This window comes from Amblyraja radiata, chromosome 3 (genome assembly GCF_010909765.2).
Source record: "Amblyraja radiata isolate CabotCenter1 chromosome 3, sAmbRad1.1.pri, whole genome shotgun sequence".
In the NCBI taxonomy this organism is placed as follows: Eukaryota; Metazoa; Chordata; class Chondrichthyes; order Rajiformes; family Rajidae; genus Amblyraja; species Amblyraja radiata.
The window spans coordinates 16,678,910-16,701,142 of record NC_045958.1 but is presented as its reverse complement, the minus strand read 5'-3'; the positions used below and the strand labels follow the sequence as shown (position 1 = coordinate 16,701,142).

Here is a 22,233-nt window from a genome sequence, read left to right as displayed (position 1 = left end):
TCGCAAGTAACAACACGATATACAGTATACAATGAAAAATAAAACATCATAATTTAAACTTGTGAAGAATAAAACACCAGAGCACAAGGAGGCTACAGACTTTTGGCTGTTGAGTAGAGCTACTGCTCGTGGAAAATAAGCTGTTTTTATGTCTGGCTGTGGCGGCTTTGACAGTCCAGAGTCGCCTTCCAGAGGGAAGTGTTTCAAAGAGTTTGTGGCCAGGGTGAGAGGGGTCAGAGGTGATCTTATCCGCTCGCTTCCTGGCCCTTGCAGTGTACAGTTCGTCGGTGGGGGAACGTTGCAGCCAACAACCTTCTCAGCTGATCGAATGATGCGCTGCAGCCTCCCGATGTCATGGTGGCTGAGCCAAACCAGACCATGATGGAGAAGGTGATGACATACTCTATGATGGCAGTATAAAACTGGACCATCATTGCCTGTGGCAGATTGTGTTTTCTCAGCTGCCACAAGAAGTATTTCCTCTGTTGGGCCTTTTTGACTGTGGAGTCGATGGCGGCCTCCCATTTAAGGACCTTGGAGATGATGGTTCCAAGGAACTTAAATTACTCCACAGATGTCACTGTGTTGTTGGTGATGGTGAGTGGGGGAGGGAGAGCTCTCCTAAAGTCTACAATCAATTCCATCGTCTTAAGAGCATTGAGCTCCAGGTTGTTGTGATGGCACCAGGACACCAGCTGTGACACTTCCTGTCTGTAGGCAGATTCCTCCCCATCCTGGAACAGTCCAATCAGGGCTGTGTCGTCCGCAAACTTGAGAAGCTTGACAGAGGAGTCTGTGGAGGTGCAGTCGTTGGTGTAGAGAGAGTAGGGAGTATGCAGCCTTGCGGTACTCCAATACTGACGGCGTGGAAGAGGCGACTGGTTCAGGATTCTGATAGTTGTGGGGAAGAACGTGTTCTTAAATTTGGATGTTCATGGAGTAATCTACAGAGTACTGGAAAATTGATTCATAAGTTATAGGAGCAGAATTAGGCCTTTCGGCCCATCAAGTCTATTCTGCCATTCAATCGTGGCTGATCTATCTTCCCCTCTTACCCCCATGTTCTTGCCTTCTCCCCAAAACCCCTGACACGCGTACTATTCAATGGCTAGATTTAGGTATGTTGTAAAACGCACCTGAAGCGTCGCTGAAAATCTGTCCCAGCCCGTGTGGGCGATTTTGGGCGCCGTTTAGAGGGGGGCGGGTTTAAAACGCGATTTTCCCTAGGCTGTTCAAATTGAGGATGTTCAGCCTAGTTAATTATTAACGAAAAATTGTTGGAAGATTCCGTCGCTTTAGCTATTATTACTTTTAAGGGCTTTATCTAATTGTTATAGTAGTTTAAAAATTAACCTCTAACCCGCGACCGCCGGCAAACGGCCGGATCTCATACAGGGGACAACAGAAGGTAGGCTGTTTATTTTTACATTAAAAAGGGCTTCTTAAGATCCCTTTATACAAAGTTTAATGTTGCGAGTAGCTAATTTGGGCCCCATTATATCCCACAGTATTTTTCTGGGCATTTGGGGGCACAAATCTACCGCAATGTGAACGTTCTAAACCAGCGCGTTCACAGGATCCCACTCGAAAGCTGATTTAAATGGACTTTAATTTACAGCAATTGAACACTAAATTCCTTCCATTTGGCCTATAAATTAATGTAAATGAGATTTTAAAATCATGTTTTATTGTGAATTATTTGTGAATATTATTTGGACACTTAGGCTATTTAAAAATGTTATTCATTTATTAAGAAATGGATAGTTGTTTAGATCTAGTAATTGAAGTTTGAAATTAGCTACAATTTTGTATTGTATTGTATTGTATTGTATTCAAATTTATTGTCATTGTCTCAGTTAGAGACAACGAAATGAATTTCCCTTACAGGCAGTATCATAAAAATAAAAATAAATAAATAATAATAATAAATAATAAAACATATTAAAAATAAAATAGAATTTAAAAAAAAGCACAAACACTGAAAGTCCACGACACAACATAACACAGTGGCACCAAGGTGAGGAAGGCACCATAGTCCAGCCAGCCTCCCCTCCGTTCTTCCCAGATTTTCACTCGTGGTCGAGGCCTTCCTAGCACCCGCAGTCACCGCCCCGGGCGGCCCGATGTTCAGGCCCTCACGCCGGGCTGGTGGAACGCCGACGCCGAACCCCGACGGTGAACATCCTCCTCCTCAGCGGCCCGGACCTCCTGATCAGCCGCCTCCCGCAGCCGGAGTCCGCAGCTCCCGAGTCCGCAGCTCCCGAAGTCCGCAGCTCCCGAGTCCGCAGCTCCCGAGCCGGGCAGAGTCGCAGGACCCCGCGCTGTCCATCAGCGCCGCCCGCGTTGGGAGCTCAGCAAACCGCAGCTCCATGATGTCGGTGCAGCAGGTCCAGCACTCCGGGCTCCAGACGGCGATCCCCGGTAAGGCATCGCCAGCCTCGCGATGTATCAGCGCTGTCCCGCCGCTGCTGGAGCTCTGGTCGCAGGAAAGTCCACGCCAATCCAGTAGGTAGGCCGCTGGTGGTGGGGGGGGGGGGGGGGGGCGAGGACGCGACTCGAATAAAAGTTGCGTCTTCACCAGGAAGCGGCTGAAGGACGGTATCCCCCGCACCGTGCCCTCTTCCCCCACATCAAAACACAAAAAAAACACAAAAAAACACACTTTTACATAACTAAATAAACAAAAAAACAAAAAGATACCGGGCTGTAGGTGGAGGCAGCTGACGCCAGCGCCACCGGAAGTACAACATTGGGTAACTAACTAATTATATGCTTTAATTTCAGGTCATCCAAGTAAGATTATTTTATATTTGTTTCAGAATGCTTCAATCTATGATAACTGAAAATTTCATTCAGTTCTCTTAATTTTTAAGAAGGTTATGGGCTTTTGACTGTCCACGATCACAGCTTTTTTGTTATGTCCATAGAAAATCAATAGGGAACAAGATGCTAATTTCCGAGTATGAAAATGGCCATAACTTTTTAAATACTTGAGATATGAAAGTGAATTAGGTGTCAAATTAAACTTATTTTTATGCTTTATCTGATGGGATAAATTGCAGACTTGATTTTTTAAATCTCAAAATTTTGTAACATTGCTACTAGATTCATCAGCTAGAGGGCGGTCCTAACCTCTCACCTACCTCACTGGAAACCTTTGAACTATCTTTCATCAAACTTTATCTTGCACTAAATGTTGTACCTTCTGTGCATTTTGGATGGCTTGATTGTAATCATATACAGTATTTTCTTTGACTGGAATAGCATGCAAACAAAAGTTTTAAACTGTACCTCGGTAAAGTAAATTAAACCGTACATTGTAGCGGCGCCTGCTAGCACACGCATATATCGAACCCGGCGTTCGGAAGCCGCGGTCATGTGACTCGGGAGGGGCTGCTTGTTTCGCGCGGTTTTTCACTTGCGCGCGTTAGTTCAGCGCTGACCACCGTTGTGGACAGACGTGTCTGAAGAACCTGTATACTGGATATCGAACTATTGAATAAAGATCTGTTGAAAACTCCAGTAGTCGTTTCTCAGACCACTAAAAGATATTGTAAAAGATTTATGATTTAGGGCATGGTTGGAAACACCACCACCACCACCACCACTGCTTGCCAGGCACCACAAGAGGGGTCTCGACCCTCTCCCTCTCCCTCTCCCTCTCCCTCTCCCTCTCCCGCTCCCTCTCCCGCTCCCTCTCCCGCTCCCGCTGAGTTACTCTAGCATTTTGTGTCCATTTGACCCCATAAATCGAGGCGTGCGGATTATCGGAGTTTCACCTCACCTCCTAATCAGGGAGGGAGCTCAGGGACTGTCAGTGTCAGCTGAGCAAACAAGGAAGTTAAATCGCAGGGACTGCAGTTGCAGGGACGCAGAGACCAATGAGGTTTTAAGATATTGCTGGTGGTCAATTAATACAGGTTGGGGGGACAGGATTGTCACTTGTATTTGCTTGAATACCCGGGAACGTTGCTCTGGAGTGTGTGTGTGTGTGTGTCCCGGCCCGACCGGTGCTGGCGATGCTGGGCATTGGAGCTCCGACACCGAGTCCCGCTGCAGCTGCCGTGCGGGCGGGTCGGGGACTCGGCAGCGGGCGGCTGGGGAGCCCCAGTCCGGGCGGCTGCAGCGGGTGGGCCGGGGCCGCTCTGCAGCGGGTGGGCTGTGGACGGGGCTGGGGCTACTCTGCAGCGGGTGGGCTGGGGCCGGGGCCGCTCTGCAGTGGGTGGATTGGGGCTGCGGCTGCTCTTTAGCAAAGATCTTATAGCTCTGCTCTAAGATCTTTGCTCTTTAGCGGGTGAGCTGCCGATAGTCTACTCCCGCACCCAGCCCCCGGCCAGCTGCCGCCTGTTGCATTTGGTGCAAATTCCACTCCTTTTTGTTTGCAACTCTTAAAACGGCCGAGTCCCTGAATCCCGATCGGCCTGTTTACTGACAGCTGGCATGTCTTAGTTGTGGAGTTTCTCAGGCCCACTTTAAAAATCGGCCTGTCTCCGCCGTTCATTGAAGTGCGCGGGTTGGGATAACGCAGACGGTAAGAATGTGCCATATTTCCGCTTAAATGCAGTACAAGAATCACAGGGTATCCACCTTTCCAGCACCACCGCAGCAGGGGAGCGAACACGTGAGTTGCATAAGCATGAACCTGCAGATCAAATAAAGGCCTCGGGGCTGCTCATCTACTTGGTGAAAGGGCAATCTCATATCATGCAAGACAACGGTGTTGTCCTTGTAAGGAAGCAAATGTTACTAATAAAACTGCTTTTGCATGTAAATATGTGGGCATGATTTCAAGACCATTTTTTAATTTCCATCATGGATAGAATCGGATATGGCTGTTTAAATTGGTTCATTGCAAACAGCTCTGATTCAATTCTGTTTAGCTTCCCAGCAGGCAGCTTTTATTGTTTCTGCGAAAAAGGATAATAAACCATGTTCCCCATTTCCAGCCGACATGGAGGAAACGGAGGAGACTTCAAGGCAATGAGCGATTTGCTAAAAGGGAAATTGTACAGACATTGGATGTCTGAAATATAAATAGAAAATGCTTAAATCATTTGACAGGTCAGGCAGCATCTGTGGAGAAAGGAAAAAGGGATTTGAGCCAATATCCCTTGGTCACAAGCAAGATGTTTCAGATTAACAGTTTATCAAGGCAGGATGAATTTATTTTCCAAAGGCAAGTTTTTGGAACACGCCAGTTCTTAGCCAGGATGGAAAATGTATTCCAAAAATTCTTTGGAAAGCTGAAGGCGATGAATCAAACTAGAAAAGTTGAAGCATTCATTTGGCTGATAGAACCCTTGCCAAATCAGTGTAAGGGGGCAAAACTGGTATGTTTCACCACTGAGTATTTATCCATTTTTCTTCAGAATCCCATGATTGAATCTGCTTCCACAATTTCACAGCCTCATCACTCACTGCATAACAAAAGGTTTTCCTACATATCACTTTTGGTTCTTTTGCCAATCACATGTTTGCTCTGACTCTTAGTTGCTGATCTGTTCAACAATGAGAACAAGTTTAGTTTAAAGACACAGCGTGGAAACATGGCCTTTGGCCCACTGAATCTGAACCGACCAATGATCACCTGTACACTAGGTTTTTTCTACACACTAGGGACAATTTATAGAAGCCCTTTGGAATGTGGGAGGAAACTGGAGCACCCGGAGAAAGCCCACGCAATCACAGGAGAATGTACAAACTAAATACACACAGCACTCCTGGCCAGGATCGAACCCGGGTCTCTGGCTCTGTAAGACAGCAGCTCCACCACAATGCCACTATTCCGCCCTGAAGTTATGATTATAGGTATGAACCCTTCATGACCTTAAAATCTATATCATCCTCCTGCTACAGTGATTATCCAAACAAAATGATTATTCAATCTTTGTTAACTCTTTCAATTTCCATGGAGAACAAGCTGAGTGACTTCAGCCTATCTATATTATTGAAGACCCTCATCCCTGAAATAATTCTGCTAAAATTCGACTGTACCTTCCAAAAATCTTCACAACTTTCCTCCAGTAGTGTGTTCAGATATGCATGCAATGCTCTGGTTGTCAGTAAACCAGCAATTTATAAAGGTTCAACACATAGAAACATAGAAAATAGGTGCAGGAGTAGGCCATTCGGCCCTTCGAGCCTGCACCGCCATTCAATATGATCATGGCTGACCATCCAACTCAGTATCCTGTACCTGCTTTCGCTCCATACCCCCTGATCCCTTTAGCCACAAGGGCCACATCTAACTCCCTCTTAAATATAGCCAATGAACTGGCCTCAACTGCTTTCTCTGGCAGAGTTCCAGAGATTCACCACTCTCTGTGTGAAAAAAAAATTCTCATCTCGGTCCTAAAAGATTTCCCCCTTATCCTTAAACTGTGACCCCTTGTTCTGGACTTCCCCAACATCGGGAACAATCTTCCTGCATCTAGCCTGTCCAACCCCTTTAGAATTTTGTAAGTTTCTATAAGATCCCCCCTCAATCTTCTAAATTCTAGCGAGTACAAGCCGAGTCTATCCAGTTACAAGCCAAGTCTATCCACGACTTCCTTATCCTTTACTCCATGTCTTTGCCTCTAAAGTCGTACTTTCATGCGTTTAACCACATTCCTAAACTCCCCTGACACTTTAACATTTATCCTCTGCTCCTGTACATCTTTAGAACTGAAGGTAAATGTTTTCCTATTGATCCTATTACAAAACCTATGTGGCTCAGTACCTGCAAGAGAAAGTACAGCAGGACTAATTAGTTTCAGTTTGTGTTTGACGGTTAACTGGAATGATCTTTGGGATGAGAGAGTTGAAGATTGAGGAGGAAAAGTTTGCATTATCTGGCGTTTAAAGGGACAAGAGATTATCTCATTGAGCCATTTAAAGGGACATCATGATTCCTGTTCTGGAGGCTTTTTCCCAGGTGGGAGTTTAGATTTGGGAGGCAAAGTCTCGGGTAAGTGGCTGGCATGTTACTCGATGAGGTTTTTTTCTCATGAGGATTACAAATATTTTGAGGATGCTCACATCGTGGATATGTCAAAGACTAGAGGACATAGGTTTACGGTGAAGGGGGAAAAGTTTAAAGGAAATATGCATGGCATGTTTTTTTTACACAGAGGGTGATGATTGCCTGGAACGTGCTGCCAGGGGTGGTGATGAAGGCAAATACAATAGTGATGTTTAAGAGGCTTTTAGATAGGCAAATGGATATGGAGGTATATGGATCATGTGCATACAAATGAGATTAGTTTTTCTTGGCATCATGTCCATCACAAACATCGTGGGTCAAAGGGCCTGTTCCTTTGCTGTACTTTTCTATGAAGATAGACACAAAAAGCTGGAGTAACTCAGCGGGTCACACTGCACCTCTGGAGAAAAGGAATAGGCGATGTTTCGGATCAAGACCCTTCTTCAAAACTTCTGAAGGTCTCGACCCGAAACGTCGCCTATTCCTTTTCTCCAGAGATGCTGTCTGACCTGCTGAGTCACTCCAGCTTTATGTGTCTATCTGGAATTATACACCATGTTTGTCAATCCTTGAAAGAGGAAAGACAGATGAGCTCTTGGAATGTGAATTGTCAATAGAACCAGAGATGAGTATTTTTGATGAAAAATCTCCCCCAAAGCATTTTTGAAGCTTTATGTTTCTCATAATTTGAACAATTGTGTTTGCCTTGAGCTGGAGATTATTGGCTGCTCATAAACCGAAAAGATGGTTTGCAAGCATTGTATTTATAATTCAATATTTCTTTCATTAGTTCCTCACATGCAGCATTCCCCATGTTGAATGTAATTTTCTCGCTATTTCCAGGTGAGACAAAATAAGGATGGCGGAAACTGAAAACAATTTAAAGAAAGAACTAATCACCCAGTTCCATGAGACTGCTGCGAAAGGAGATGCAGCGAAACTGTCTACTATGCTAACTTACTCTACGTCCCTTGTCGATGAGATGGATGAGAGGGGCTGGTCCGCTTTGATGCATGCCAGTAGAAATGGACATTTGGAGGTAGCCCATCTGCTTCTTGACAAGGGGTAAGACATTCTTGCCATAGAGGGAGTACAGAGAAGGTTCACCAGACTGATTCCTGGGATGTCAGGACTTTCATATGAAGAAAGACTGGATAGACTCGGCTTGTACTCGCTAGAATTTAGAAGATTGAGGGGGGATCTTATAGAAACTTACAAAATTCTTAAGGGGTTGGACAGGCTAGATGCAGGAAGATTGTTCCCGATGTTGGGGAAGTCCAGAACAAGGGGTCACAGTTTAAGGATAAGGGGGAAATCTTTTAGGACTGAGATGAGAAAAACATTTTTCACACAGAGAGTGGTGAATCTTTGGAATTCTCTGCCACAGAAGGTAGTTGAGGCCAGTTCATTGGCTATATTTAAGAGGGAGTTAGATCTGGCCCTTGTGGCTAAGGGGATCAGGGGGTATGGAGAGAAGGCAGGTACGGGATACTGAGTTGGATGATCAGCCATGATCATATTGAATGGCAGTGCAGGCCCGAAGGGCCGAATGGCCTACTCCTGCACCTATTTTCTATGTTTCTATGTAAATAGACAATGGTTGTTTCTGACTGTCAACATTATGGAACCTAGACTTAGCAATGTTACAAAGTTTTGAGATTTTAAAAATCAAGTCTGCAATTTATCCCATCAGATAAAGCATAAAAAGACGTTTAATTTGACACCTAATTCACTTTCATATCTTCAGTATTAAAAAAGTTATGGCCATTTTCATACTCGGAAATTAGCATCTTGTTCGCTATTGCTTTTGAATTGACTTAACACAAAAGCTGTGATCGAGGACAGTCAAAAGCCCATAACTTTCTTAAAAATTAAGAGAACTGAATGACATTTTCAGTTATTATAGATTGAAGCATTCTGAAACAAATATAAAACATCTTATTTGGATGACATGAAATTAAAGCCTATAATTAGTTAATTACCTAATTGTAGCTAATTACAAAATTGACCGTTGTGACGGAAATAGTAATAAACACCCAGACTACCTTGAAAATTCAAAAATGTGATATTCTCAAGATCAGAACTTTAATATTATTGTATTATTGTAAGTCCGTAACAGATAGGTAAATAAATTACAATTTCTAGCAATAGACCAAGTCTTTATGGAGAATATCAGTTGCTAGCTGGTACATTGGCATATCATAATCAATAGCATCTTCATACTCCTCAGATTGTACCAATAAGCAACTCTGTACACCTTGTTTTTCCTTAACTTTTCAATTTTGGCATTGTAAACTACAAGTTTTTGCTCTTCAAACCACGCATGACATGCCTTTCTGCCCACTACTTTCCCATTAAGAATGTCCTGTAGATTCTATTTCTTAAGAAAAGGATATTTTTTTTAAATAGCCTAAGTATCCAAATAACAAACATTCACACAAGAATTCACTATATATAACATGATTTTTAAATCTCACTGTCATGAATTCATATGCCAGATGGAAGGAATTTGATGTTTAATTCCCATAAATTAATCTAGAAACATCCACTCAATATAATCAACATTTTAATTTTTTTGCACAATACATGGGACTAAAACTGATATTTAGTATAAAAATATTGGCTATAGGTAGACAATAGCACAAAATATAAACGATTTAGATGCTCTTATGACACGATTGTCCAAAAAAAGGAGCATTTAAATCATCTTGCAAGTGGGTTTTTCTGGAAACCGATCGATTGGAACGTTGCATTTGCAGTGAATTTGAACCCCATATCAGCAGGAAAAACACTGCCGGTTCGTATGGGGCCCAAATCACATTTTCGCAACGTAAAATTTGATTAAAGCCATCCTAAGAAGCAAGTTTATATGTAAAATAAACGACTTATCCGGTGTTTTGTCCCGTTCATGCGATCCATCACGTTGTAGGCGTAGAGGGTTAGAAGCCGCTTTTTATTTTAATCAATTCATTAAATTGTCTCGCAATTACCCCCAAAAAAAAAACGGGAATGCAAGTCCGATCGATTTTTCTTCAGTAGCTAACAGCCCGTAGAAATCCGCCTCCCACAGGCAGGAGAAAATGACATTTTAATCCCGCCCCCCCCACTCAAAGGCGCCAAAGTCGCGCACACGGCCAGGGGCAGAACTGCAGAGCCGCTGAAGGTACATTTTGTAACACTGCTACTAGACTAAAACATGTTAGCAATGCTCAGCAAAAAAATATGATTCCTTTAGCTAACCAAGTAACCTATTGACAATACTACATTTAGTTTAGTTTAGAGATATGGCGCAGAAACAGGCCCTTCGGCCCACCGAGTCCGCACCGACCAGCGATCCCTACACATTAACACTATCCTACACACACTAAGGACAATTTACAATTTTATCGAAGTCAAGTAGCCGGCAAACCTGTACGTCTTTGGAGTGTGTGTGAAAACCGGAGCTCCCGGAGAAAACTCACGCAGGTCACGGAGAAGATGTACAAACTCCATATAGGCAGCACCCCTAATCAGGATCGAACCCGGGTTTCTACTGCTGCACCACCGTGCTGCCCTGCTAATCTTAAAAGCTACTTTATAACGACAAGGCTTGATACCTTGCCTATACCAAATCTGATTTTGTATCTTTTTTTTTTTCTCCAGCTGCAATCAATCTCTTTCAAATAAATCAGGACAAACAGCACTGGACATTGCTAAATTCTGGGGATATAACAGTATTGCTGATTTGTTGGCAAACACTAAAGTTGCTGCTGGTGCTGGAATGTGGCCTGATGGCCCAGAAGAGAATGAAAATTATTTCAGCAGAACATTGCTTAATAAACTAAGCGAAAAAAGAAGTGATTCTACTTGGTTAAAGAACAAACAGATTGACCAAGCTAGTGTCTACATCTTATTTTCCAATTTAAATCCATTGGTTATTTCGCTAAAATATGAAGAGTCCAGGAAGCCTACGCTTCATCTCTGTAAGCTGCATTACAAAGATGTAGAGCATCTCTTGGCTAAACCAGAAGTCACTTGTGTTTTCCTTGGAGCAGAATTGCAGAACAGCAGTGGTGGATCACAAATTAAATCTTCAGTAAGCAAAGACTCAGCGGAGAATGATGAACTTCTTGCCTGGTTTGCATTGAATACAAACTCTGATGCTACTGATAACTTTAGGATTATATACCCAGATTGTTGCTTCATCCAGCCACTTATTCCGCATATACTGAATTTAAATCAGGAGGAGGCCGGTGAGTATTGAGGCATTTAGCATTGACTTGCAGTCAGCCATCCCTTTGGATGTAAATGAGAAGAATGGATACTAATCTTTGAATTTTGATTTGCACTATATTTGATTCACAAAGAACTGCAACTTGCTGAGCCGCTTAGGGGAATGGTAGGGTAGAAAATTGTACCCGAGGAAGCGTCTCGACCCGAAACATTACCCTTCTATCCAGAGATGCTGCCTGTCCCACTAGGTTACCAGCATTTGGTGTTCATCTTCAGTATAAACCAGCATCTGCAGTTCCTTCCTACAAATATAACACTTAAAGCTTGGTTAAAGAGAAATGTTTTAAGTAAAGTCTGAAAGGAGGTAGTGAGAAGGAGAGGTTTATAGAATTAATTCCAAACATTGGGGCTTGCACGGCAGTGTATAATTACTGATGATAAAAACTAAATTCAGGTGTGAGTGGATGTAACAGAAAAAAGCCTTTTTATTAATTCGTTGCTAATTTCATTCCTAAACATGTTTGTTCAACTGCTTCTGAGGGTTTTTGGCAGGGAGAGGATGGGGAGTCTGTTTGTTTTGCAGCTTTTCGGAGATGGAACGTTAACCTGCATTTTATGGTCAGTAGTGGGTGACAATGTAGTCAAGGCCTACAAAGCTCTGACAATATGTTCCATGGACGTCTTCCTCCTTGATGGTTGCTCTCAGGCGGAGGGGATCTCTATCTCTATCAGACTATCTGAGCAGCAAATCTCATCAAATAATTTTCACAGCTAGGAAGAAGAAAGCAAAGTTTTAACTAATATGTCAGGTTAACATAGAGCGTAAAATAATGGTTGGAACATGCATGTAACGTTAAAGTAGCAGCCAAAGTCGTGTGGGGTGGCTTTGACCAGATGTGGAAATGAGTGGAACTACCGATGTTCGGTGGTTCAGACTGATGCAAGTCGCAGACATCCGCCCATGTGCTGAGAAACACTCGAGTCCAAGACACCCTGGCAGATTCTAAAGCTGGCCACATCAATTCTCTCCGCCACGGGACTCCATGCAGGTTCTTCCCATCTGGACCTTTTTAAAGACTTGTACATTTTAGCCTTGCATTCTCCAGTTCCACATTCACAATCCAAATAAAATGATTATTCAATCTGCGTTACCCCTTTCAACATTTCAAAAACCTGGCCCATATTTGCTCTTTTCACTAATGAAACCCAGTTCAGCTCTGCTACACATGCCCGTAATGGATTTAAGATTGGTTCAATAAAGAGGGGATGATGGACACGAATGGAAACATTTTATATTTATAGTTTGAAGTTGAGCATTAACATGAGGATTTTATGGGCCTCATTCGATCCATCGTCCTTATAAATTATTAACGATATTAGGGTTCAAATGTATAAATTCTGATGGCCTTCCTTTGAAGATAGTTTTACGGCCCTAGTTCAATCTTCTCCAGTTTTGATTCTCAGCTGTCTCTTTTGCTCGGAATCTGCTCAAAGGTCGGTCCTTTGGTGTTTCGCACATTCTTTAGGTTTGTGGAACTCCCTCATCTTTTGGGGCCCTTGGCATTTTAATGGCGCACTGGGATTTGTTGGTAAGGGGTTCAATAATGGAGGAACATATACATTTAAAATGGAGAACCTGTAAATGGTGTTGTTGCTCCATAGCACAGAATAGCATTTCCCAGGCATCCGATGGTGCAGTAGTTGATATGATGGGTGGGCATGCAATTGGGGCTTTGCAATACATAATTTCAAAAAAATTCCATCATAATGCAAAATTGGGGGCCAATATGCGACAATTCTAAACATAGAAACAAGGAACTTCAAATGCTGCTTTACAGTAAAGGACAAAAGTGCTGAAGAAGGGTCTCAACCTGAAACTCATGTATCCCTGTCCTCCAGAGATGCTGCCTGATGGCTGAGTTACTCCAGTACTTTGCATCTTTTTTACGATAACACAACCAGTGAGGACTAATTTCACCATCCATATTCATTGTCAGATGCATACTTCACCCTGGGATTGTAAAATTTAATAAATGTGAGATTTCAGTGTTCATTTTTAAATGGCGCAATAACCCTGTGCGCTTCAGTGAAACAGGTAATATTTATGTATCACTAGAGAGACGGGTAAGTTTATGTTGCTGACCTTTATATAAACTGGAAGATGCTGTTGATTTGAAAGTATAGGACCATTGTCAGTGAAAAGCAAGTGGGGAAGGAAAACAGATCAATAATTAGTTGTATGGCAGGATTAAACAATAGTGTCTGTGCAAGGCAAAAGAACACAAAATTAAGAGAAATTAAAGGAACAAAAGATGTATTTAGAAAATATCACAGCAGAGAAAGGAAGCTGAGAAAATCCAGAAGAAAGTAGTGGAAGAAAGCTGAGTAGCAAACCTTCCACATATTTCACTTACTCATTAGCCCTTCCACCAAACACATCTTTTATGTCTCATTCCTTTTTTCCACATCCTTGATCTGTCCAGTAAAGTCCTGAAGAAATGTCATAGATCTGAAACATGAAAGCTCTGTTCCTCTCCGCAGATGCTGCCTGACCTGCTATGGGCTCTCAGCATTTTCTGTGCCTTTCTGATTTCCAGTAAGTTCAGCATGTAGTGTTGTACACAAAACTTATGATGGTTTAAAATAATGATTTCTTTTTTAACTTAGGTGTGGTTGCACAGGCCAGGTCTGTCCTTGCCTGGCACAGTCGATACCAGTTCTGTCCTACCTGTGGAAATGATACAAAAGTTGCCGATGGAGGTTACAAGAGGGAGTGCTTAAAGGAAAACTGCCCAAGTCTACAAGGAATTCATAACACCTGTTACCCCCGTGTAGGTATGGGAAATGTGCAAATAACTTGCTCTGAATATTTGTGAAAGGTTACATGTTCAGGTGTTTAGTTTATAGTTACAGCATGGAAACAGGCCCATCGTTCCGCAGTATCCACGTCAATCACCCAATGGCGGCACAGTAGTGCAGTGGTAGAGTTGCTGCCTTACAGCTCTTGCAGCGCCAGAGATCCGAGTTCGATCCCGACTATGGGTGCTGTCTGATTGGAGTTTGTACATTCTTCCCGTGACCGCGTGGATTTTCTCCAAGATCTTCGGTTTCCTCCCACACTCCAAAGATGTACAGGTTTGTAGGTTAATTGGCTTTGCATTTAAAAAAATGTAAATTGTCCTTAGTGTGTGTAGGATAGTGTTAATATGTGGGGAACGCTGGTCAGCTCGGAATCGGTGGGCCGAAGGGCCTGTTTCGGCGCCGTATCTCTAATCTATACCAAACTAAACTTGCACCACTAAACAAAACATCTATTCACGCAATTCTACGTTATCCCTCTTTATTATCCACTGTCCTACACACTAGAGGCAATTTACAGAGGCCATTTAACCTTGAAGCCTGCAGGTTTTGGGGATGTGGGAGGAAACGGGAGCACCCAGGGAAATTCCACGCCGACACAGGGAGAATGTGCAAACTCCGCACAGGCAGCTCTACCAGCTACGCCACCGTTCTACCCACTGTCTTCATGATATGAAACTTTTAAAGAATAACATGGTTAATTTTGGAGGAAACACGGTAGCTTGACCGGTTGGTGCTGAATGGGATCACAGATTAAATCATGTGAGGATTTCTGCTCATCCCCATTTAACCTCCACCGGGTGGCGCCAGTAATGGCTGCCTCGCCAACAGTCTGTCTGTCCCTTCCTTCTTTGTTGGTGTTTCATAGTATGTGTTAAATGTATGTTTTTAATGTTCTTTAGCTTGGTTTATGTGGGGGGTGGGGGAGGTGGTTGGGGGAAACTTTTTTTAATCTCTTACCTCGAAAGAGATGCGATTTTCTTCCGTATCGTATCTCCGTCCGCACTGCAGCCTAACATCGAGGAGTTGACGGCCTTTGCTGCACACTGACTTCAGGAGCTCCAACAGCAGGAGCCTGCGGGATTTACCATCGTGGAGCTGGCATTCCCTTTGCCAGGGATCGACCTCGGAGCTCCAACCTCGGGAACCTGCAGACTTTAACATCATTATACTCGCGTTCCCTGGTTAGAGTCCGACTTCGGGAGCTCCTAGCCGCAGGGACTTCGACCGCCCCGACGCAGGAGCTTTGTTTGCCCCAACGCGAAGGCTTCGATCGCCGGCTGCGGATGGTTCGACTGCCACGACCGCGTGAGAATAAGGAGGAAGAAGAATGTACTTTATTGCCTTCCATCACAGTGAGGAATGTGAGGAATCTGATGTGGTAGATGCTTATGTTAACTTTTATGTGGTTGTGTGTCTTGTCATTTTTTTATTGTGGCTGTATGGTAATTTGAATCTCACTGTACCTTAATCGGTACACACGACAATAAAAGACCTTTGAAACTACTTGTATCTAATGTCAACAGAGCTTCAGTGAGAGAAGCAGAGGCAAAAACAGCACTTGCACCACTGGTAGAGGGCTTATTGGCAAAATGACCTGAGTCACTGCACAGTCCAGAATTATTAGGATTTTGAAACCTCATCCAAAAGTGTTTTCCTGCTTATGAATATCAATTTAAATTTGATACCGAGATATAAAGATATTTGCAGTCAATCTGAAATTACTTGGAGCAAATGTCTATTGATTTTAAGTGAAATGACATTGGATGAACAGTACACATGTTTTGCAGTGTTTTCGATGTACAAGTTTATTATTGGGCATTTTTGTTAAAGCATTTATCTGTTTTAAGGTGTGCAGACACTTTGTAATAGCATAAGGGTACTTTTATGTTCTATAGATCCAGTGGTAATAATGCTGGTCATTCATCCTGATGGTAATAATTGCCTTCTGGGGAGACAGAGACGACACCCTCCAGGAATGTTTTCCTGTCTGGCAGGATTTATGGAACCAGGTGAGCAAAGGTTTCATGTCATGGGAAAATCGATTTTACTGCTTTATTTTGAAGCATCTTTATTAAAACAATATGATTTTACAACCTCAGGTAAGTGATGCATTTGACCATTGGGGTTTAAAATGGTTTAGCGCTGCTGTTTTATGACAGGCGTCTCTGAAGCAACCAGATTAAAGAAGATGATAGAACACGAACGAGCAAGTGAGTCCGTTAGTTTAGCGCCTGCAGTCATAATTCACATGGACAATGACATGGGCCATACTGTGGCAATTGGAAACTGCTGGCAGCAGCGGCTAACAGCGGGGCATCAGGTGGAGCTGCTGCCTCACAGCACCAGAGATCCCGGTTCGATCCTGACCTTGTGTGCTGCCTGTGTGCAGTTTGCATGTTTTCCCTGTGACCACGTGCATTTCCTCCAGGTGTTCCAGTTTCCTCCCACATCCCCAAGACGTGCGGGTTTGTAGGTTAATTGTCCTTTGTAAATTGCCCCGAGTGTGTCGGGAGTGGATGAGAAAGTGGGACAACATAGAACTAGTGTGAACAGGTCTTCAAAGGTTGGCATGGTGGGCCAAAGGGCCTGTTTCCATGCTGTATCGCTAAGCTAAACTAAACCTGGTGGGTCTGAAGGGAACCAGAAGTGTCAGTCATTCACTCCCCTGGATATCTTGCACTACCACGTATGCGTGGAAAATACACAGACATCTGAGATATACTGTAAGTCAAATATTGCTGGATCTTATTGCTGCCCCACCACCAGACTTAACACGTAGCCCAGAAGTGGGGCCATAATTTGATGAGGAATCGATTTACTTCACTTCCAGCGCAACGCTTTAACCAACTAGGGATGGTGTTCATGGATTGCTGATCTTATGGGGTCGAAAAGGGGTAATCCTCCATTATTTTGTGTTCATAGAAGAGGTCCTTGTGCAAAAAAGGTCCTTCTGCAGTTGTACAGGGCCCTAGTGAGACTACACCTGGAGCATTGTGTGCAGTTTTGGTCTCCAAATTTGAGGAAGGACATTCTTGCTATTGAGGGAGTGCAGCGTAGGTTCACGAGGTTAATTCCTGGGATGGCAGGACTGTCATATGTTGATAGAATAGAGCGGCTGGGCTTGTATACTGGATGAGAGGGGATCTTAATGAAACATATAAGATTATTAAGGGATTGGACACGCTAGAGGCAGGAAACATGTTCCCGATGTTGGGGGAGTCCAGAACCAGGGGCCACAGTTTAAGAATAAGGGTTAGGCCATTTAGAACAGAGATGAACAAAACCTTTTTCATCCAGAGAGTTGTGAATCTGTGGAATTCTCTGCCTCAGAAAGCAGTGGAGGCCAATTCTCTGGATGCTTTCAAGAGACAGTAAGATAGAGCTCTTAAAGATAGCGGAGTCAGGGAATATGGTGAGAAGGCAGGAACATTGTACTGAATGTGGATGATCACTTGATCAGCCATGATCTCAGTGAATGGCGGGTGCTGGCTCGAAGGGTGGAATGCCCTACTCCTGCACCTATTGTCTATTTATATGTTAGATTTTGATATGCTTTCAATTATATAATTCACATTCTTGTATTCATAATTCTAATAATTTAAATCCATCTGAATACAAATTAATATCCCTGGCTATCTTGAGATATTTTAAAACTGTTAAAAGCCTTTGACAGCTAGCACTGTGAGGTATTTTCAATACTTGGAACTAGGTTGCCTTACAAGACATCTGCCAGGCACAGCCAGGTCTCTTCATCCAGATTGCATGAGGCACAAGGTGTTTAGTAGAACAAACCTTGGGCACAATGTGCTCAAGCACCTTCTGCCTGACTATGAAGAGGAAAATTGATCAAGACGCGTCCTGTAGATGACATGAGGAGAAGAGGTGGGAGTCATCAAGGTCAAGGTCAAAAACGTTATTTGCCATTTGTGCTTACACACATAGGAACTCTTGTGCGGCTATTCAGAGAGTCAAGTCAAGTCAAGTCAAGTTAAAAATTAAAATTAAAAATTTAAAAATTTAAAAAAATTAAAAAGACACACAGAAGACACATAATCCATAAAAAACACATACCACTCCAGAAATAAAAAAAAAGAAAATGCCTAAAACCCTATACAAAGGGGAAAGTGAGAGCATTGTAACTTGCACAAACCCTATATCAGGACATCAGTTCATTTTGTTTTGTTTTGGCCAAGAGTCTCACTGTTGCAGGGAAGAAGCTCTTAAAAAAGCGTGTTCTATTTGTGGCGATACTGTCCGCTCGTCTGTGCCTGAGGTTGTATGTGCAGTTTTTGTGTTTGAGGAGGTTGAATATCTGCGCAGCACTTATGGTGGATTGCTGAGGTCTCGTATGGACCAGTCATGGGATTGGGAGATTGAGGGCTATAATGGGAGGTCTTGGGTGATTGAAGGAGCCTTCCACTGATGATAACTTGTTCTAATTAAAGTGAACCCACCTGAAGTCTGTTTTGAGAATCAATTGCCAAGGTCAGGGAGATACTCGTTGACATCCTCCAGTGGCGACCATGAATGCACCAATGAAAATCACAAATCACAAACTGATGGGAAAGTCCCAACCTTTAACACTAATTTCCCACTACTAAGAACAGATGGCGTTGAACATTTGTTTTCCATTTTGAAAAAAGCTATGGCACAATTTAAAGCATTTATCAGGCATCTTCTTTAGTATGTACAACAAACCTGTCACCAACTTAACGTTTGACAAGAAAATAATTTATTTCAAGCCAACATTTCTAACAAACGACAAAATTAGCCTCTAGTCTTTTCCACCGCCTTCATATTAGGATAAGAGGAAGGTGCTGAATAATAATTAAATATAGAGTGATACAGTGTGGAAACAGGCCCTTCGGTCCAACTTTCCCACCCCGGCCAACAATGTCCCAGCTACACTAGTCCCATCTGCCTGCGTTTGGTCCATATCCCATCAAACCTGTCCTATCCATGTACTTGTGTAACTGTTTCTTAAGTGTTGGGATAGTCCCTGCCTCAACTACCTCCTCTGGCAGATTACTATTAAATATTTTCTCCTTCACCTTCAACCTATGTCCACTGGTCATTGATTCACCTACTCTGGGCAAGAGATGCTGTGCATCTACCCGATCTGCTCCTCTGCTGGAGAAACATTACAGATTCCTTGGTTTGCTAACCTGGAAAAAACATACAACATTAAAGATGTAATGTTAACTATAGCAACCACTGATTCGATATCAGGTAAAATGCTTTTATTAGAAACTGAAAAGTTGCTGTTTTTCAGCAATGTGATTTAAAAAATGATTTTTATTTTCTTAGAGTGATACATTTTAACAACCTTTTCCTCATGGTCTCAGCTCACTCTGGTAATTTGATTATGCAACAGTCTTTAACTCATGACATTTCTATACCAGCGATGCTTGGTTCATGCCATTCTCAGCACAGTACAACTTTTGAAGTGTGTTACGACTCCCGAATGCAAGTACTTCAGAGCCGCGTAACACAAGTCAAAAACCAGGTTCAAGTTCAAAAACAGTTTTAATTATTCATTGGAACACAAAACCCAAACCTGATTTAAACAACCCAGTCAGGGATATGGATAAACTGACAAACAATTTAACAATGCTCCAGCCAGCCACGCAATGGGCCGTCGAACCGGAGACTCCAAAACCTGCCCAAAGAGATACAACCCTGAAACCAAAATACACGAAAACTCTAAGGTCAGCCCTTATCCGTCCCAATTCAATATCTGTTAACAAAGAATGGTGAAAGTACACAAAGTTCTATGCCATGTGGTCAGGCTTTCCTCGGCCCACACCAGCAGTCTGCTCATCAGTCAGGGTCGACGAAGAAGAGAGAGAATCCTGGGAAGCTCTGGTATTTATACTTCAGATGAGTCACCCGTCACCTGACGCAGCTTGGCCAATCGGGTACAGGAGCCTTTAACCCCTCGATTCCAGACTCACAGCCACGAGGCCTGCACTTGGGAGAGAAACAGAGAAAGGTAAGTACATAGCATTCACCAGGAGGGGGAAGCGCCTAACAAGTGCTACAAAACAATTGGTCATATTGTCACAAGAGTGACTCTGCTTGGACACGCCCAGGAAAACAGGTGTTGGTCAGTGAACCAGATCAAGTAAGCCCCTAACTTATCTCTCAATCTTTGGAGATCAAAGAATTCTGTGCCAACTTCATGGCTTGTCATAGAGCTATACAGCATGGAAACATGTTCTTCTGCCCAATTTGTCCAGATCACCAATTTGGCATGCTGGGTTGATCCTTAAGGGGTCCTATTCTTATGGGGTCCCAGCCAATCCTTTACCTATAATATACCTGTAGAATCTCTTAGGAATTTCCCTTACCTTGCCTGCCAAGACTATTTCATGTCTTATTTCAGCTCTCATGATCTCATGAAAGCACTACATCCTTTAATGTAGCATTCATCAGCATTTATTTCAGAATGCATTTTAGACCAAATGGTTTAAAAGCATGACTATAAAAGTGGTGTTACTGTTTGTGTTTGTTTTTAACAATCCTAGTTAAGAGACCCGTTAAACTATACTATACACAGTCCACTGAGCTATGTAGAGGAGCGATGGAGAAAATCCACCAGCCTTGTTTTAGTATCAGAACCTCCAAATTAATACAATGTCATTGTTTCTTATTCACTTTGTACAGCTGAATACTAACAGGGAGAGGAGTATTGTTGTACAAAGTACTTCAATTTCATTTTCTAATAGGAGAGACAATCGAGAATGCTGTTCGAAGAGAAGTAGCAGAAGAGACTGCAGTCAAGGTTGGGCGTGTTCAGTATGTTTCCAGTCAGCCCTGGCCAATGCCTTCATCCCTTATGATTGGTTGCCAAGCTAATGCAATCTCAACAGAAATTACTGTGGACAAGGAGGAAATTGTAGACGCCCGATGGTTCAGTCGGCAACAGGTACGTCAGACTCGCGGACTGGAAATGGTTTATCTGATGCTGCTTTTGGTCGTGCTGGGCACAGTAATAAAAATGTAATATCAGATGGAATAAGATGGGTCACCAAACCAGTTTACACTTTCACAGTTTCTTCTCCATTAAATAGCTTGAGTTAAGTGGATTAACAGAATCCTTCTGTAACTTCTGTAAAGATAAAGCTTTCTGATTTTTTTTTTCTCAAATCCCAAAGCAAACAATTAATGTGGGGTTACTTTTAGAGAGACTGTGTGGAAACAAGCCCATCGGCCCACTGAGTACACGCCGACCAACAATCGCCCATACACTAGGCCTACGTTATCCCACTTTTGCATGCTACACACTAGGGGTAATTTACAAAATCCAATTAACCTACAAACCTGCATGTGTTTGGAATGGATTTACTTGAGTGACAACAAGCTCCCACACTCTCATCCAAAGACCTCATCAGCGCTTATTAGTTGTGATGATTTTTCTCTGAAGTAAAATTGCTATGTTTTTATCCAGATTAAAATGAATAGATGATTCTTACTTATTATAAACTGCATCATAGCACAACATTTAAAGGAATGTTATAAATTATGAATATTAAATAGATCTGCTAACTGAAAATCAATTTGGCAAAATTTACTGGGGGGAAAACTAATCCTTTTTTTTTAATTGATTTTGCAGATTACTGAAATTCTCAACAAACAGGGTCATCCAATGAGCATTCCTCCCCAGCAAACGATTGCAAACAGGCTAATTAGACAGTGGCTTAAGAAGAATTCTAATCTCTGAATTTGTTGCCAAAAACAGCTTCTTCCTATTTATCTGCATTAAGCCAGCTGATCCGACTGTGTGAAGACCTCCGCAGGGAAAGCAGAGACTATTCCTGACGAAACCTTCCATGCACTGAAGTGTGAAGTCCAGTTCGGAATGAACTTTTTTTTAGTTTATTTTATTGTCACGTGTTGCAGGTGCGGTGACATGTTTTTGTTGTGCGCTAACCTCTTTCGTACCTATCAACTGACATTTGGTAACAAACTTTGAAATTTATATTTCAAGAACCATTTATTTCACAGGTACATACCAATTGATTAAGAAACATAGAAAATAGGTGCAGGAATAGGCCATTCGGCCCTTCGAGCCAGCACCGCCATTCAATATGATCATGGCTGATCATCCAAAATCAGTACCCCGTTCCTGCTTTCTCCCCATATCAAGAGACAATAGGTGCAGGAGTAATCCATTCGGCCCTTTGAGCCAGCAC

At 42.7% G+C, this 22,233-nt stretch overlaps 1 protein-coding gene across 6 annotated transcripts; it reads left to right on the top strand.

Annotated features, from left to right (window-relative positions):
* The first annotated feature begins 3,819 nt into the window (after positions 1 to 3,819).
* On the top strand, positions 3,820 to 22,161 carry nudt12 (nudix hydrolase 12). 6 transcript variants are annotated; one of them, XM_033017386.1, is made up of 8 exons: positions 3,820 to 3,906; positions 4,596 to 4,728; positions 7,808 to 8,029; positions 10,607 to 11,196; positions 13,844 to 14,011; positions 15,934 to 16,047; positions 20,767 to 20,966; positions 21,654 to 22,161. In XM_033017386.1, the coding sequence occupies exons 3-8, from the start codon at positions 7,824 to 7,826 to the stop codon at positions 21,759 to 21,761; spliced, it is 1,386 nt and encodes a 461-aa protein (XP_032873277.1). In that variant the 5' UTR covers positions 3,820 to 3,906; positions 4,596 to 4,728; positions 7,808 to 7,823; the 3' UTR covers positions 21,762 to 22,161. The 6 variants fall into 6 exon arrangements, with proteins under 6 accessions (XP_032873277.1, XP_032873278.1, XP_032873276.1 ...); XM_033017385.1 differs by having other exon boundaries at positions 3,821 to 3,906; positions 4,450 to 4,621; XM_033017384.1 differs by having other exon boundaries at positions 3,821 to 3,920; positions 4,458 to 4,621.
* Positions 22,162 to 22,233: the final 72 nt, after the last annotated feature.

Excerpts from the sequence above, each read along its gene's own strand:
- nudt12 (XM_033017386.1), top strand. The coding sequence starts at position 7,824 with ATGGCGGAAACTGAAAACAATTTAAAGAAAGAACTAATCACCCAGTTC. Across the intron at positions 16,048-20,766 it reads GGCAGGATTTATGGAACCAG|GAGAGACAATCGAGAATGCT; the intron begins GTGAGCAAAGGT and ends ATTTTCTAATAG. Across the intron at positions 20,967-21,653 it reads GATGGTTCAGTCGGCAACAG|ATTACTGAAATTCTCAACAA; the intron begins GTACGTCAGACT and ends TTGATTTTGCAG.